General features: G+C 36.9%; 2 protein-coding genes across 5 annotated transcripts in view; both read left to right on the top strand.

The window, feature by feature from the left end:
- The first annotated feature begins 6 nt into the window (after positions 1-6).
- Positions 7-5,643, top strand: LOC100181944 (potassium/sodium hyperpolarization-activated cyclic nucleotide-gated channel 2-like). The gene is made up of 10 exons (XM_009863621.3): positions 7-904; positions 1,602-1,784; positions 1,957-2,085; positions 2,258-2,419; positions 2,834-3,058; positions 3,516-3,665; positions 4,010-4,141; positions 4,641-4,766; positions 5,108-5,252; positions 5,443-5,643. The coding sequence occupies exons 1-10, from the start codon at positions 248-250 to the stop codon at positions 5,598-5,600; spliced, it is 2,067 nt and encodes a 688-aa protein (XP_009861923.1). The 5' UTR covers positions 7-247; the 3' UTR covers positions 5,601-5,643.
- Positions 5,644-6,136: 493 nt separating this feature from the next.
- Positions 6,137-17,570, top strand: part of LOC100175732 (atrial natriuretic peptide receptor 1-like) — a 16,921-nt gene continuing 5,487 nt past the window's right edge. Inside the window, exons 1-12 of one of the 4 annotated variants that reach the window (XM_002125220.4) lie at positions 6,137-6,430; positions 7,898-8,109; positions 9,249-9,475; positions 9,779-9,919; positions 10,226-10,422; positions 13,715-13,906; positions 14,160-14,361; positions 15,652-15,820; positions 16,275-16,416; positions 16,510-16,582; positions 16,730-16,832; positions 16,941-17,102. In XM_002125220.4, the coding sequence (XP_002125256.1) occupies positions 6,382-6,430; positions 7,898-8,109; positions 9,249-9,475; positions 9,779-9,919; positions 10,226-10,422; positions 13,715-13,906; positions 14,160-14,361; positions 15,652-15,820; positions 16,275-16,416; positions 16,510-16,582; positions 16,730-16,832; positions 16,941-17,102 (1,869 nt within the window). In that variant the 5' untranslated portion in view covers positions 6,137-6,381. Of the gene's footprint in view, positions 6,431-7,710; positions 8,110-9,248; positions 9,476-9,778; positions 9,920-10,225; positions 10,423-12,642; positions 12,735-13,714; positions 13,907-14,159; positions 14,362-15,651; positions 15,821-16,274; positions 16,417-16,509; positions 16,583-16,729; positions 16,833-16,940; positions 17,103-17,570 lie in introns of those variants that run through there. The other 3 variants (XM_026839295.1, XM_018816389.2, XM_026839296.1) reach the window with 3 other exon arrangements.

Below are 17,570 nucleotides of genomic sequence, written 5' to 3'. Positions count from 1 at the left end.
TGTTTTCGTTAGTAGTATATCTGTTTAAAGTGATACTGTTTTTTGTTTTCATTTACTAATACGGTTATACGTTTAATTCTATGAAGTAACAATTAAGATTTACACGTCACTTTAAAGAATTTGTATTGTAAATCGTATAATTAATTGAATTGCACTGTTTGTAATCCAAGTAAAATATGTTTGCCGCGGGATAATTTCCTGGTTTAGGCATAAATAACCTCGAAGTAAAGATTAAGAGCCCACAAAGATGCCTCCGAAACGGAAAGTGGGCTCAAAACCAAATGAGAGCAAAAATGATCCCACACCCGAAGTACCTCAAATTTTCTTAGCAACCGAAAGTAGCAGCGATGTACCGCAATTTTCGGTTCAAGTTGATGATCATGACGTTGAGGCGTCTACCAATAACCTCACGAACAATATGGTTATAGCATCGGAACCAACTGTTAGCTATCTCGCTATGAACATGGACCCGGGTCTCGTCCGGAGAAAAAGTCAGCAGTTCGAAGCAAATATTAAAGCAGAAGAAGAAGAACACGTAAGAGAGGCGTTAGAAAAGGAACGAAAACAGGTCGAGAAGCTCGTATCATCCCGTTCAGTTACACAAGGTAGTATTTCCAGCGCCATGCATTTGCACCCAGATAAGTCGTCTTTTAGAAGGGGCGTGACGGGCTCAATGTCGATTCCAATGAATAAAATGTCCCTCAAACTTTATGGTAGTGAAAAAGCAGTAATTGAAGAACAGGAACGTCTAAAAAAGGCCGGAAGCTGGATTATTCACCCTTACAGTAATTTTCGGTTTATATGGGACTCGTTCACTTTGGTTTTATTGCTGGTCAACATTATTTTAATCCCGGTTATCATTTCTTTCTGGAAGGACGACGATTCTGCTTGGTTGCCATTTAAAGTAAGTGTCATCATGTTCCCCATATATACTTGTTTTTTGACACCACTTACCACTTTTAAATGTTAGTTACAACAATTTTACCAAAGGCTGTATCGAAGTATTCGACAGAAAATCTGCATTTAGATCCAAACCATGCTTTTCCGTGTATACCGTATACCGTTATATAAATACCGCGTCAACACCTAACGATTTCAGAACTCTCGTGCCCTCTCCAAACTACACGTAACATCATCGTTTCTGACTTAAAATCGATTAGGCAGGCTAACCCTGAACGATTGAAATAAAGTCCTTGTAAAAACACGAATACGACCTTCTAATACAGAAACAGACGGCTTCAGTAAATTGCACATAGCACTCTATAGTCTACTCTATACGATATTTAAAACCGTTCTTGTGGAGCACTTAATTGATTGGTATCCATTGCTTTTAACACACTGTGGGCATTTTATCGGATTTTGTGATAACCAATATTGGATTATTGACAAGAAGACGTATTATTTTACAGTTTTAAATGTAATAAAAACCAGCAAACCGGGCTTGACACCACCCGAGTTTTGTATGGTGTATATAGATCATACCGAAATTACAATTTTATAGCTATAGAAAGATTGTGGAAAATTGCGCAGACGTAATAAACCTTAAAAGTCATTGACGCTTTTAAATATGGAAAAAGTAAGATATTAATTTTGTTTTCCAGGCCGTTTCCGACACATGGTTCCTGACCGATATTATTATCAATTTTCGGACTGGAATTGTAATTGATGGGCCAGACAGTGAAGTGATTTTGGATCCGAAACAAATACGAATGATGTACCTTAAAACTTGGTTTACCATTGACCTTGTCTCAACTTTTCCTTTCGATCTGGTTTTTACGATAATCGTAAGTATAGACTCGTATAGTATACATTATTTAAAAGCTTGGAAAGAAATGTGAATACATTTGTATGCATTGATTTAATAAAGATAATCGATGAATGAAAAAAAGTGACTCCAACTAAGTCAATATAACTGAAAACATAATATTCCAATTATATAATTACTTCTTTCCACAGGACGGGGCCTCCTCTATGGCAGAGACGGGCCTCAAAGCTCTTAGCTTGCTCAGATTCGCGAAAATTCTCGCTCTGTTGCGCCTCCTGCGGCTGTCGAGGTTCATCCGGTACATGAAACAATGGGAGGAGGTGACGTCACGATACTTTTGGATATTTTATGACACCTAACATTTAAATTTANCGAGAAAACATGTAAAATCTTTTTCTACGAGCAATCTTTTTAGCCAATTTCTCGATTTTACGATATTATTTGTCTACTGGCAAATGTTTCAAGTTGAGTATGCCTGTAAAATTTCTACAGATATTCAATTTCCAATACGAGATGGCGCTTGCTTTCGCTCGAATATTCAATCTTATTATGCTAATGTTGTTTATTTGTCATTTCAATGGCTGTCTCCAATATATGGTTCCTATGTTTCTCGACTTTCCGGAGAAAACGTGGGTTCGAGACCGTAATCTTCATGTAAGTTTGTCAATCAATATAAACCCACCCCATTTAAAACTATACTAAGTATGTTACTAAAATTTATCGCTAATTTAAAATCATATTAGTAACTCATTGTATAGTATGGTTGGGAAAGACGGGACACTTTTAGCACATAATATCTAAATATCCTGATCGTGTTTTGAATAATTAACAATGATCTATGGCAGTCGGTTTTAAAATTCTTTGAATGTTCTTTGTTTACTACCAAATGAAACGAAAATAGAATCAAAAGGAGTCCCATCTTTCCCCAACCTACTATACGTTATGTTATACACGGCTACAGAATTCAGTGCGTGTTATATATGAACCACATAATATAGTTTTTAACACACGTCCGCGTAAAACATTCGTACCCTGGATCACCTAATGGACAATAATACAAATTTTTAGTTGAGCAACGTTACTATTTGGGAGCGATACTCGTGGTCAGTATTCAAGTCCACCAGCCATATGCTTTGCATTGGATACGGTTTGTTCCCTCCTCAAGGCTTAGTTGATGTATGGGTGACGTATGTTAGCATGTGTTCTGGTGCAATGTGCTTTGCTCTCTTTATTGGCAACGCAACCTCTTTGATTCAATCCATGGACGCATCGAAAAGGGCTTACAAGGAAAAGGTAACTTTCGTCAATAGAATATTGATTTGCGGTGTGTAATGAACGACTCCACAAGAGAAGTACATTGGAATCGAAACTTATCCATAGATTCCGTAAATGCATCTGATATGACAACATCTAGATCAGTTATATACCTATGGGAATTCCTTTTTTATATTGTTTTGATTTGTTTAAAGTTATTGATGAATTGGTTTCATGTCATATATTGCTTCCATATACGTGCTGGTAACTTGCAAGTGGGCACGGGCGTGTGAAACAGAACATCTGTGATATAACGACTGTCGTTGCCCGCCACACCAGGGTATAAGAAACGTTCATTTATTCAACAATATATATAAGGATGAACATATAAATAAAAGCTTCCATGCTTCCCAAAAGATTTTCACTTGACGCCTAAACTTATTTTGGTGACAGAACCTCAAAGTCACTAAACCCTAACTCAAACCATATCTCTAAGTACATGCAAGTAAAGGAATACATGCAATTCCGCAAACTACCTTCTGGTCTACGTCACCGGATCTCGGATTATTATGAAAACCGATTCCAAGGAAAAATGTTTGACGAAGAACGAATTCTGACAGAATTAAACCATAACTTGAGAGACGAGGTAATTTGGACCAATTAAACTTTCAACAGTTGATATATAATACAGTGCTACGAAATCTTTATTAAAGTGTTGACAACCAAGCTGGGTCTGTTTTTTGTTGTTTCGCATATCTGTAAATTCGTTTCGACTTTTGAACGATTTTTCCGCTTTTATCCATAGTTTTGAACAATAAAGGAAACAGATATGAAATAACGCCATTGTCTACAGAAATATGGCAGAAATACGGTTCAAAACCTATTAACCCCCAATGCTTATATATTTAAGCAGGCGAGACTCACTTGTTATATATTTATACAGTAACAACTTTAAATAATCATGTATAAACCATACTGATACACTCATAGGTAATACAATACAACTGCAAAGATTTGGTCGACCAAGTTCCATTTTTCAACGAAGCTGACCCAAGTTTCGTGGCCGCAATGTTGGGAAAGCTTAACTTTGAAGTTTTTCTCAATGATGAAGTTATTGTCAAGGTGCAGCGAGTTTATTGTTAAAACCAGTGACTAAGTAATATTGTATAGTACTGTGGGGCACGATGTGATTTTCTTAGCACCTATGTCCCATGCTTCTGAATCGTGTTTAAAGTAAAAGTGGTCTTTTTAATATCTTTGAATATTCTTTGGTTATTACCAAATGGGACGAGAAAAAAGAATAAAAACATGTCCCATCTTACCCTTCCTACTACACCTGTTCAGCTTGCGTACCGACTTTAGGTGGCTGTACACAGTATCCGGCATGCGAATTCGCTTGCGAAGTCGTAGGAAAACCCATTACCGAGTTCCGCATGCGGCAGCGAAATCCGGACAAAACAGACAAAACGGACGAATTCCGGATACTGTGTACAGCCAACTTAATACAGTCGTCTTCAACAGAATGACGAAGTTTGTTGCACATGTTTAAAATGTACATTGCTTATATGTTATACACAATTACTGTTTATTGCAATAACGTATTGGGTCTATTTTCATATAGGAGGGAACAGAAGGTAAGAAAATGTATTTTATCAACCGAGGTACAGTCACGATCAAGTCCGCCCAGCATAAAATTGAACAGAGCTTATCTGATGGATGTTATTTCGGAGAAATAGCGTTACTACAGGTATGGTAGTGGAATTAAAATACATGGTGGGGGTGAGATGGGACATATATGGGGGATAATCTTTTTTTTCTCTTTCCTCGTCCCATTTGGTAGTAAACAAAGAACATTGAAAGAGTTGTAAAATCATATCCTCACGACTCCGATAGACCATTGTCAATTGTTTAAAACACGATCAGGATATTTGGATATTATGTGCTAAAGGTATCCCATCTTCATTGTTTGTATTGAAATACAGTAGGACGGGATAAGATGGCACATATATGGTTGGGTCCCTGCGATATGCCATCTTACCCCACAGTAATACATTCGTGGTTTTGTGTTGGAATGACGTATTTTTTCAGCAAAACCTACGACGAGTTGCAAGCGTGACAGCCGAGACGTATTGCTACCTGTACTCACTGTCTGTAGATGATTTCAACGAAGTTCTGAAGGAATTTCCAAGACAGCGAGCCAAGTTACAGCATGTTGCACAAGCTAGATTGAAAGGTACGAATATGTATGTCATTTATTTACCCTTGCAAGGCTGTCGGTATAACACGGGTATTCTGTTACATAAAAGTACATTTTAAGTCAAGCGATAATTTTAACTTAAGGTCCAAATACTAATGTATATATAAAACTTGTTTGCCAGTTTCAGTAAATATTTTTTAGCAGCAACTTGTTTTTACCAAAACAGATAATACCGCTCAAGATTCCTTCACGTCTACATGTTCTATAATACCGCTAGATGGTCCCCGCGAGCGCAGCCAACCTGGAAGCAGCAACCTTAGTGAAATAACCGAGGAATCATCGGGAATGTTAGACGATTACAACAAGTCTGCTAAAAAGAAATAAGCACGCCTATTGTTAAGTGTAAATTTGTGAATACAGAATATACAAAACAGTCTGTGTGGTTTATGTTTCTATACTGGGTTCAACTCGTTTTAACCGCATGTGCCTAACATTTCCGGTAAACCAATCTGTTTATAATTAAAGATCTGTACTAAAACGTATCTTTGCCATGATTTTGACGTCGTTTACTGGATCAAACACCCGGCAGAGAGTAAACAGTGATGCGAAGTAAGGGTGTATTGCTTTGACCATTTGTGATTGCGTTTTTAGAGCTACGTTGATTGTCCTGAACGCACAGGCGGGCAGTAATTATTACGCGGCGCTTTTCGCACTTTTTACACGCCACTTTGTTCTTGCTTTTGGTTTCATAGTGACGGCTTGCATTCGAGTTGGATGTTGTAACTGTTTAGTATATTTAAGGCTGTTGTATGAAAGAGTTAAGCATAAGAAACGGAACATATATTTCCATACGGGATATTTGACAGCCATGCTTCAATGACAGTATTTATATTTTTACCTAAGTTACAGATAAAAACGTTGGCTGTTTCCTAATTGTATTAGGCGGTAAACTATAGGATGTTTCCGAAGAAAATTTAAAGCACGTCCAGCATTGTTTCTGGGTTGGCAACGCCTCATGCTTATTGACAAATCACAGACTACAACAAACCAACCGCCCAATTAAGCTATTACTACTGATCTTGTTCATTCAACACAATTCAATCATCGAACCCAAGAATAACCTTCAAAATCAGTATTGGGAAATTCGACTTAAAGACCAAATAAGATGTTATGGATGTCACACCAAAACGATCGTTTATACCTGAAACCAAAAGGTAGGTTATTGTAAAGACATAGACTATTACAAAGTAAATTTTGGGTATTATGTAAATTATAAGCCATCAGTACTGTTTGGGTTTCAATTTGGTCTTTAATTTCAGATTTTAACGGTTTAATTCAAAGTATAGTAACGCTCTATGTTGTGTTACATTAAAAAAAGTTTTATTGGATACCCCGTCCAAAACTTTAGCATTCCCACTCGGGTACGTGTTAGGTGTAACACCCGCTCGTCACCGCCATTTATATATCGCTGGCAATTTGTTTGTTCACTAAGCAACGTCAATAATTAAATAAACAGAAACCCATAACGCTTCGTGTTACGCAGTAAAAGAGTTACGAGAAGCAATTCGTATTAAAGACTAAACGAGGCCGAAGAATTTTGTGTAAGCGTTTTACAGCCAGCACGTGTATAGGCTAGAACATACCAGGCCGAATTAGAAACTGTAGTTGCCAGACACAATGCGTTTGTTTTACAAATAAAATGTTTGAAAAAATGTTGGTCTTAAAATGCAGTAATTTTTTGTCGGAAGAAACGGAAGTGGTAAATAGGTCAAAGGTCAATTTTAAGTTAAATTAAAGTAAAGTTCCGGACTTTGAATTGTTCTTGTCTTCGAATTGTTCTTGTCTTCGAATTGTGACGTCACAATGTAACCGACTGACAGCGAGAGGGGGACAGGTTAAATAAAAATATCGAAGCGTCGACTCGTTACAAGAAAGTCAAATTTGCTTTCAAAATTAATCATAATAATTTGTTTAAGCCGAGCCCTAGTTCCAGTCTGGGCGCTATATGTATGTTACGTCCGCTCAAGTGTAGAGCACACATACGAATATTAAAGCCAACACAAGCTATATCTTCCTTTAATGTATAGTTTGGTTAATGATAAATGAACAGACCAACAGTTACCCAGAGTTACTTTGAGTTAGAGTTGGTCATGCGAGATACTTTAGTCGAAGCAAGCAAATAATATGATCGGGAACGAGTTGCACAAAGTTATAACCCATTATCGGAATACGAAAATCAACCAAAAAAAAGTCTACGAAGTTTAGCATTATATATAGTAAGATGGGACACTATCTTGATCGTTGTTTTTAAAAACAATTAGCATCAGTCTATGGAAGTTGTAAGGATACAGTTTTGCAATTCTTTGAATGTCTTTGTTTACCACCAAATACGACGAGAAAATAGAATGAAAAGGTGTCCTATCTTTCCCCATCCTACTATATGTGTGAATAGAAATGTTAGATTTTTTCAAGTCACCGTATAATATGAACTGCTGAAAGTTCTAAGGTTAAAAATATTACTTAGAAATGTAGGGCTGAAAAATGTGTATTACTTCTAAAGTGTAACAAAACGTGGTATACTTCAACTTTGCAGAATGTTTTTTCGCGTTTAGTATAAACGATGCAAAATCACATATTTGTCAATTTATTTGTGTCATACGTCATTTTGATGACGTTGACAGGAGGGGGCACGGTGGGTCAGAATCAACACAAGTGCAATATCAACCCTGGATTTAATGTTACTTACAAATTCAACTTCTGGGTGATGGTGCCGTTCCTGGAACCTTACAAGTTTGGTCGCGAAAAAGTTATCCCGGCAGTAGAACGCGCTTTGTTAGATGCTGTAGAAGCTTCGTACCGAACCTATGGCCTCGAAGCCGGGACCATTTTAAATGTAAGAATGCAGTATAATATGTAATGTAAAAAGGGGGAGCGCTAACGCCTTTATTCGCACGTAAGCGCGCATACAAGTCTAAATAACCTTCTAAAAACGTTACTTACACTTTCGTATTTGGCATTGGATAACATTTTTGGAGAAAAAAAATCCATTCTATACTACCTTTTGGTTGAATGAAATTTAACTGTCTCTTCGCTTAAGATATCGAAGAACAGAACAATCTAGGGCGTAAAGGCAGTGGCAACGGTAAAACAGCAGTAACATGTTAATGAATAAAGCAGAAAAGTAACAACGCGTTTGATAAACAGACTGTTACACTCTTACATTAAAATATTTCGCATATTATGAATGAAGCCATATATACCATTTAGTGTTTGCAGGTGTAAATGGATATGCACAGTAAGGTGTGTATTATTTACGATGTTAATTGGGTAATTCATGTGTGTGTCAGCTTGTATATTCTCGTGATAGCAACCGATCCGGCCCAGCACCAATTGATAATTTTGTGTAAACAACTATCTAATTACTTATACCGATAATGTGAAATATATGAAAGTACGAAAACCCGCAAACACTCAATGAACAACATGATTAATTGCTAAGTAAACCATGCATGGTGTTTGAACTGGAACGGCTGCATCAGCAAACACACACGCAATAAACGTTAAGTTCATTAAGTTCAAGAATAGTTTAAGAGAATGGCTAATAAAATCACGTCAAGCAGTAAACCATGACCTATAGTTGCTTATATTGGTGTATTTAGGCTTGTCACGTTTGCAAACGATAAACGAAAGATTTCGTTCTTCCGGCGCCGTGGAATATAGTGGTTAGCGCGCTTGCCTCTATAACCCGGGGATAATGCTGTTACCCTTGTGGGCCTATATGTTTTTGGGCAGTACAACTAACGGCAATTGTTCCAACCCAGTGGTCACTAATGAATTGTAATTCCAAATTATTAGCTATGCATAAAAAAGAAAACATTCCCAAAAAATAATCCCCCACAAAGTAACATATGCTGGTTACTCGGAATCTGACACGAGGTGTATGAACACCCGTGTTATAACGACTGTTCGTTTTCCGGCCATCACGCAAGGATAAAGCAAGTTACATTTGTATTCAAACTTTTTACGTTTCAGTCTTCTTTCCACGTCAAATACGAGAATACAGAATGTGACGCTGACGTAGCACCGAACGTTGCGTCAGACATTCATGACGTCAGTCTCGTCGAAGAAAACTGTACCGATGTTGGCCAGCAGTCACGTGACATTGACGTCTTGGTTGGCATGTCATGTGATTACACGTCAGGAAGAGTTGCAACGTTGGCGAATCATTGGAATTGGCCGGTTGTGTATCCTGGCACTAGGTATAACAACCAAGTCATATAGTAATACAACCTTACAGGTTTTAATTTTGTTTCGCCTTTGTGTCCAATAGATACCGGTATACTGTATATGCATCATTAGGGGTATCTGTAATACATTTCAACATGCCAATCGCATTTAACATATAATTCTACATGGTCGGGCCAGAAGACTTAGGCGCGAGGGCCTTACATGGCCTATTACCCCAAAAGTAGGATAGAGATAACCTTAAAAAAAACGTAGAAATATATGCCATATAAAACTAAACGCACTTTATTCATCCCATGTTGCCCATTATATTTCAGAACCAGCACTTTAAACAACAAAGATCAGAAGTGTTGCGAAACGTTAACAAGAACTGGAATCACTGCGACTGACGCTGGCAAATTTGTCGTTAAACTTTTCCAGCATTTTGATTGGAATACTTCGGTCGTTGTGTATAGCAAGTATGTATGTGTTTGTGTGTTGTACGATAGATATGTTTGAACCACAAAAATTAGATTTTGAAGTACTAAATTAAAACGTATAGTATATATGTGTCATTTTAAACTTTATAAAAATCTTTGTTTTTTATCATTAGCTGCTACACTTGCCTGGACGCGCTTTTGAAATTATTAAGTACGAATCTTGCACCTTTTAAGTTAGGATAGCGCTATAAAGACGGAAAACGTTTGGATCCAACTCATCGAAGGATTTTTGTTGAAGATGCTACCCTCGCAACCATTAAAATAAAATACTCCACGTCCTTTCAGTTATAACAGCCATGGCGCCCATCTTAACTACGACTTAAGCACTGACTGTGGAACAATGTTGAAAGGCGTAACCGACGAGTTCATTTACAATGATTGGACAAAATACACAAATTACAACATTCTGTCAAGAACAACCGATTCTGGTATCGAGGATGATGTGACGTCGATACTACAAGAAGTTAGTGACAGCGCAAGAGGTATGAGAACATTGTTAGCATTTTCAAGATTTTTAGAAAAGTTAAATTATCATTAATATTATAGCGCTGATGGGATACTGTTGACACCCAAAGTTCATATTTTCGAATCGTGTTTTTAACAACGTTTTTTTTGAGTCGTAAAGCCACAGTTTATAACTCAATAAATATTCGTTGTTTACTGGCAAATGGGATGAGAAGAGATTAAAAATGTGTCCCATCTTACCCCAGCATACTATACTAAAACTAGACCTTCTACAAAACTCCTAAAGTCTTAGTTTTACGCACCAAACTTGTGTAATGTTTTGCAGGCCATACTTTTATCACGTACACGCAGCGTCACTCGGTAATCATATTATTCAGTAACGCAAACCTGACAAAAAGGAAATTTTACATTTGTCCCTTAAATCATCATCGTAAGAAAACCGTATATTTGCGGTCTAATATTACATAGAAGAAGCGTTATATTGGCGTTGTATTTACTGATAATTTAATTTGGCAATCATATGTAAACCTTCGCTCTACCAGTCGCACAATATTGGGGTATACGATATTAAACAAGGCATAATATAACCAAAAATCAATAACACGTCTGTTGTCCGGTAGCCACGCACATAGTTCGTGTATAACGCTCGTATTTGTACTTTCATTCAACATGAAAGTGGTCACTGGTGTGCGTAAAACGTTGGTTTTCTCGTGTAAATATTAAAGCAAATAGCAATAAATCTGTAACCGACGATCGCTACCAAGACCAAACCAAAAAGAGTGATTTATTTGCTTTACTTCCGTGGTGGTTGCTCCAAACACGAATCAACACCAGCAACGTATTAGTATAGATAGAGCAAAAAAACAATTTTTGTTCGGTCACAAATTCATGAAGTAAAATTTAAAAATTGCCACTCAATGACAACTTATAAAAAAATAAGTTTTTATGAATTGTTACAAGTTAAGTTATAGTTTCGTAATTTAACATCAAATCATTTACACAAATATTCGAAATATAGTCTAAATCGGCCAAAGGGCGTAACAATATTTGCAAATTGTTGCCAAAGGGCGTAACCAACGCGTAACAATATATGTTTCCAAAAATGCGTTTAAAATTTCTAATTGTGCAAGTACAGCAGTTTCTTGTGCTCTTAGGTGTTAGTTTTTAATGTCATTTTGTCGTGAGAGCACTGTTTGGGTATATAATATTGTTCGGAAATTACTTCTATTAAAACAGTTGCTAAAGCGGAGACGAACGGAGCTACTATTTGATTAGGGGTTGGAATTGACAATTTGTCTTTGCTGACATTACTTATTAGATCACCATCGGTATGCCGCATTAAAATTAAAACAAATATGTGACGCATTCAACGTGGTATAGTCAAGGGCATATTAAACGTAATGAAGTTTATATGAGCGTATTTAAACACCGGCGTTTACTAGATTTATAACGTATACTCTTAGTTAGTGCAAGGTCTATGTGACGTAATACAACGTCACAAATAATGCTGTTCGCTCAAGATGTTTGCTGGAGAAAATATTTCTAACAATATTTTCATAATTTCCGTTGTCGTATCGAAGTCCATTTTAATAAATATTACACGTCATTCTTATAGGAATGTATTTACTTTACCATAGCCGTCTATGGTTCATAATGGGCCATTGACCCGAATACCAGATGACACATAAAGTTGCCTAATCATTATATTGCGCAATTCGTCTCAGATGCGTTGAAATGTAGTTAAGATAATTTAGAGACTGGAAATGCATAGAACTGGTTTGTTTCGTGACTAAATAATTTTTTTAGATAAATGTCTACAATTAGAGTGTAAAATTATTCGTCGCATTATCCCGGGTATATTTTTTCATACCGTTATTAAATATATATTTATAAAGCAGAATGGGGAGAGATGGGACACCTTAGCTTATAATATCGAAATATCCTGATCGAGTTTTAAACAATTAACAACCGTCTATGGGAGTCGTGAGGATACAGTTTTATAATTGTTTGAATACTTTTTGTTTACCACCAAATAAGGTGGGAAAAATAGAATAAAATTGTGTCCCCTCTTCCCCACCTTACTATATATCTAAATAAAGTTAGAAATAGAATAAGTGGCAGCAGCTCTACTACACAAAAATGTTGGGCAACTTGTGTTGTTTTTTAAACATAAGACGTGTTGGTATTCCAATGACGTACTTGGTTAAAATATTAGTCAAAAATTGATAACCTAACTTTCGACTTCCCTTACTTACATACAGTCTGTTAATCAGTGATTGGGTTACGCAGACGAGGACGTGTTGGTGGCTCTCTGCGTAGATATAGCTAGGTAAATATAACTAAATCTGTCGGTGATTTTAAAATATGATTTATACTGAGAAATGTTCTGTTTTATGCGGTCGTAATGTGTATGTGGGGTCACTCTGTCTTGTACAAGTAGTTTAAAATGTCGGTCAAATGGTTTGTGTTAATTGCAGTATATGGGTGAATGCAACTTATTTATTCTTTCGCGGCGGGCAAAGACAGTCGTTCAGACAAGTGTCACACACACCTCGTGCCCACTCACAAGTTACCATGCATGTAACTTATATTCTATAGATTAAAGAGTGACAAGAGAGCTTCTGGTAAAAAATGGCGGCAAATCTATTTTTAACATACGTGACGAAACCATGTACCAGATGATATTCAAATTTAAAAACCGCCGAATAAATATCTAACAAAAGAAATTCGTATATAATGCTCCTAAAACAATTACAAGGAAACACTTAAAAAACCGCTCGGTTAAATTTGGTTCACAATATTGAACCTAATAGTCAAGTGTTGTGTTAAGAAGGCGCACAACATTTACAGGAAAAAATGACTTAAATAAACGATGACTATTAAACGGAATCTCCCCAAATGTTTATTAAGTAGATCGACCATTGCACGTCTAATATTGACATTTGTTGAATTTCCTTAAACATTATATATAAGAGGTTTCGATAAAATGGTCTGCTTGCGGTTTATATAAAAACCACACCGATGGCTCTGGGCACTGTTTCTTCAGTATAAAGCGTCCCTGAGCACCTTTTTTTAACCGATATAATATTTTACCGTCGTTAACCAAATAAGCATGGTGGGTCGGGTTAATTCTTTCATGTTTTCATTCTATTTTCTTGTTCAATTTGGTAGTAAACAAAGAACATTTAAAGAATTATAAAACTTTATTCTTATGACTCGAATAGACCGTTGTTAATTGTTTAAAACACGATCAGGAAATATGAGATATTACCAGGACTATATATGTTAACATCAAAATATCCTATACAGTTTCCATTTGGTGTGTTGGGCGTCAAACCATGAGACGGGTGATGCAAGCCGCTCAAAAGATGGGAATGACAGACGGCGAATTCAGCTTCATATATCTTGACTTCTACAACACAAATACTTCGTATAATTGGTCAAGCAACGATGACCATATGGAAGCAAGCACTGCGAATCCCAGTGTAAACGAGACAATCAGTAAGTACTTTATCGGTGTATAATAGAGTGGGGGAAGATGGTACACTTCTTAACCTATTTTTTCATCACACTTGGTAGTAAACAAAAACCATTCAAAGAATAATAAAAACGTATCATCACAACTCCCATAAACCGTTGTTAATTGTTTAAAACACGATAAGGATATTTAGATGTCCCGTCTTCTCTTACCCTACTAGGTTTGTAAATCCTATTATAATCTATGTTTTATGAAAATCCATGTTAAATTTCACAGACGATCAAGAGACATTGGAAGCGCTTCGAGCGTTACAGGTCGTCACTTTACGCACCCCTACCAACACACAGTATCAGCGCTTCTCTGACGACATCAAGCGGACGTTGGAATTGGTGGATACGCCAGAGTATGGTCAATATGTGAATCCCTTCATAGCACATTACTATGATTCAGTTCTGCTTGTGATCAATGCAATATTACAGTGAGTTCAACTTAACAATACAACTAATATTAGCGTGGTAGGGCGGGAAAAGATGGGGCAGCTTTCTGTTCCATTTTCTATTCACATTTGGTAGTAAACAAAGAACATTCAAAGAATTATAAAACCGTATCCGCACGACTTCCATAAACCGTTGCTATTTGTGTAAAACACGACTTGGATATTTGATTATTATGTGCTAAAGGTTTCCCATCTTACCCCACCCTACTATATTTTACTTTTATTAACTACATTCAGTGGCAAACTGTCGTAAAACTTAAATTACATTGAATAAAATAATGGTATAGTATTCCAATAATAACGATTCATCAATCTGTAAAACTATATAGTTAAAGCATGACGGCTTACACCGATAGCATATTATTCGTTTAAAGTTTTAACTTTAATTACATAGCATAATATGTATCTGATCAAACAGCAAGATTAAAGTTTATCCACTGTTGCGACGCCGCGCATACTAACCGCCAACTTCCCCTGTCGTTTGCAGTTCAGAAAATGTTTCATTCGTATTGATTTTAGGAATGATGGATTGTAGTTAGATAGGTCAGGTGTCTGCTTTGAGCAAGGCGTGGTTTACGTTGTTGGTTTTCATGTCTTGATTGATATCTAAAGGGCAAACATGCTGCTTAGGAGAAATGGTCACTGTCCAGATTAAAAACACCCTTTCATGTTTTTAACTCGAAACAAAGTACTTGTATACGAAATCAACAATTACAGATGCTTCGTTGTACGTTATAATGTTGTTATTTACATAAATCCGTTATATAGTAGAGTGGGGGAAGACGGGACACCTTTAGCACCTAATATCCAAATATTCTGATCGTGTTTTAAACAATTAACAACGGTCTATAGGAGTCGTGAGCATACGGTTTTATATTTCTTTGAATGTACTTTGTTTACTACCAAATGGAACGAGAAAATAGAAGAAAAAGGTGTCCCATCTTTTCCCGCCCTACTATAATGTTTTATACAGTGGGGTGGGAAAAGATGGAACACTTTTTAGCTCTATTTCCCCCTCCCATTTAGTAGTAAACAAAGGACAGTCAAATAATCATGAAACTATATCTTGACGACTTCCATAAGCCGTTTTTAATTGCTTTAACACGATCAGGATATTTGGATAATATGTGCTAAATGTGTCCCATCTTTCCCCACCCTACTAGACATAAATGATATATATCCTTTATTCAATAATTAGTTCGATCTGATTTTTGTCTGTTACATTTTTGCAGCACCATATGCATTCATAAATCCCTTCACTTTAATTTACAGAAGCATCTGTTCCGGCCAATACAACTTTGATAATGGCCGTGAATTTTCGCGTCGTTTATGGAATATGAAGATTGAGAGTCTTGGTAGGAATGTAACATTTGCAGCAAACGGAGATCGTATATTGGACTACTCGCTAATGGATATGGATCCTGCCACCGGAATATTCAAGGTAAAAAGTTTTCGGTGGCAACAGTTTTTTAACTGCTGACATTTTTTTTCTGCTTTTTTAGTTGTTTTGTTGATGTTAAGACTAAATGCCCAGACAGCGTATTTATGGCCCGCGATGTTTTTAACTAAATGGTTTTAATGTTTTGAACACCAAAAGGAATATATTCGGGTTAGCTAAACCAAACACTGATAAAGGGCCACTATAAATTAACGTGACGTTAGAATGATCAAATGTAACTTGCTTTATTCCGCGCGGCCCATAAAATGACAATCGTTATAACAAGGATGTTCTGTTCCATACACCTCGTGCCCGCTTGCGACTTACCACGTATGCATCTTTTTGGGAAGTTTTTTTGGAGGGGTCATTTTTTTAGATATAGCTGATAATTTGGACAACCCATTACTGACCACTGGGCTGTAGCAGTTTAGTTACATAAAGTTTTTCCACATTGCAGGTGGCGTTAAACTATTATGCAAACACTGAAAGATTTGAAGAAGTTTCTGCAGTAGATTGGCCTGGAGAAGTTGTACCACTCAACGTTCCTTACTGCGGATACCAAAACGAAAACTGTTTAGCGATTATAAAACCTGATAACAGTAAGTTTAACCTTGGATTTTCGGTTGGTGTAAATGCGTATATAGTACTGCGGGTAAATAACCGTGTGCACTTACCTTTTACTTTACTTCCAGCCATTTACTACATAATCGGCGCATGCGCTGGAGCAATTCTTATTTCATGTGCAGTGACCACATTTCTTTTCCGGTAAGTAAAAACTCACTAGTTTTTCTTTATAAACCAATGCAGGTTTTACATTATAAAGAGTAGGCCTATATACTGTTTAAGTTTTTTAATTCATGAGATTTAGTAAAACCGAAACTGTTATTCGTTTAATTTCTACGAACTCTATAGAAAAATGCGACGTGAGAAACGCCTACGGATGATGGTATGGAAAATCAAATGGGAAGAAATCGAGTGGTCGACAAGGAGGCGTAATTCGTCGGGAGGTTCGCGGGTAAGTCGGAGTCTCGTTTTGATAAAAATAATCATGGTGTAAGCTATAGAGTTAAAGCTAGTTCAGTTAAAACGTATTATAACAACATACGCGTATAATTTATGGCAGGATTCATCTCAATCTATCACGAGTAGCAACGGGCACCCTGCAGTTCATTTCAAACAACTCTTCACGAAGACAGGGGTGTACAAGGGGAATATTGTTTCAGTAAAAGAACTGGGCGAAAGAAGAGTCAGCCTCGCGAGGTCTGATCTAATGGAATTGGAATCGGTAAGTGAAAAGATCGTTTCATTTAAACTCTAGATTTGAACCTATAACTATTTCTGCGGTCACCTATAAAACGAAGGGGAAATCGGCCATACCGTTGAGTTATCTCTGGCAATATATTTACCTATATACGTCCAATAACATTTTAACATTGCTGAAGTACCTTGCTTACACAATGTGCTACGATGAGGCTTGTGTCTATGCCCGATCGAGCCATTAGCTCGATGTAAAGCATAAACGTCACCCACAAAGTTACATATATACATGGTCTCGTAAGTTTGCACCAGGTGTATGAAACAGAACACTTGTGTTATAACGACTGTCTTTTTCCGTCCACATGAGGATAAAGCAAGTGGCACTTATTCATTCATTTATTTCAACTTAACTTTCCGGCGCCGTGGCGTAGTGGTTAGCGCGCCTGCCTGTAACCATTAGATCATGGGTTCAAGCCTGTCGCTGCTACCATTGTGG

This window comes from Ciona intestinalis, unplaced genomic scaffold (genome assembly GCF_000224145.3).
Source record: "Ciona intestinalis unplaced genomic scaffold, KH HT000184.2, whole genome shotgun sequence".
Classification (NCBI taxonomy): domain Eukaryota; kingdom Metazoa; phylum Chordata; class Ascidiacea; order Phlebobranchia; family Cionidae; genus Ciona; species Ciona intestinalis.
Note: the sequence above shows the minus strand (reverse complement) of the source record. Positions and strands in the feature narration are given on the sequence as shown.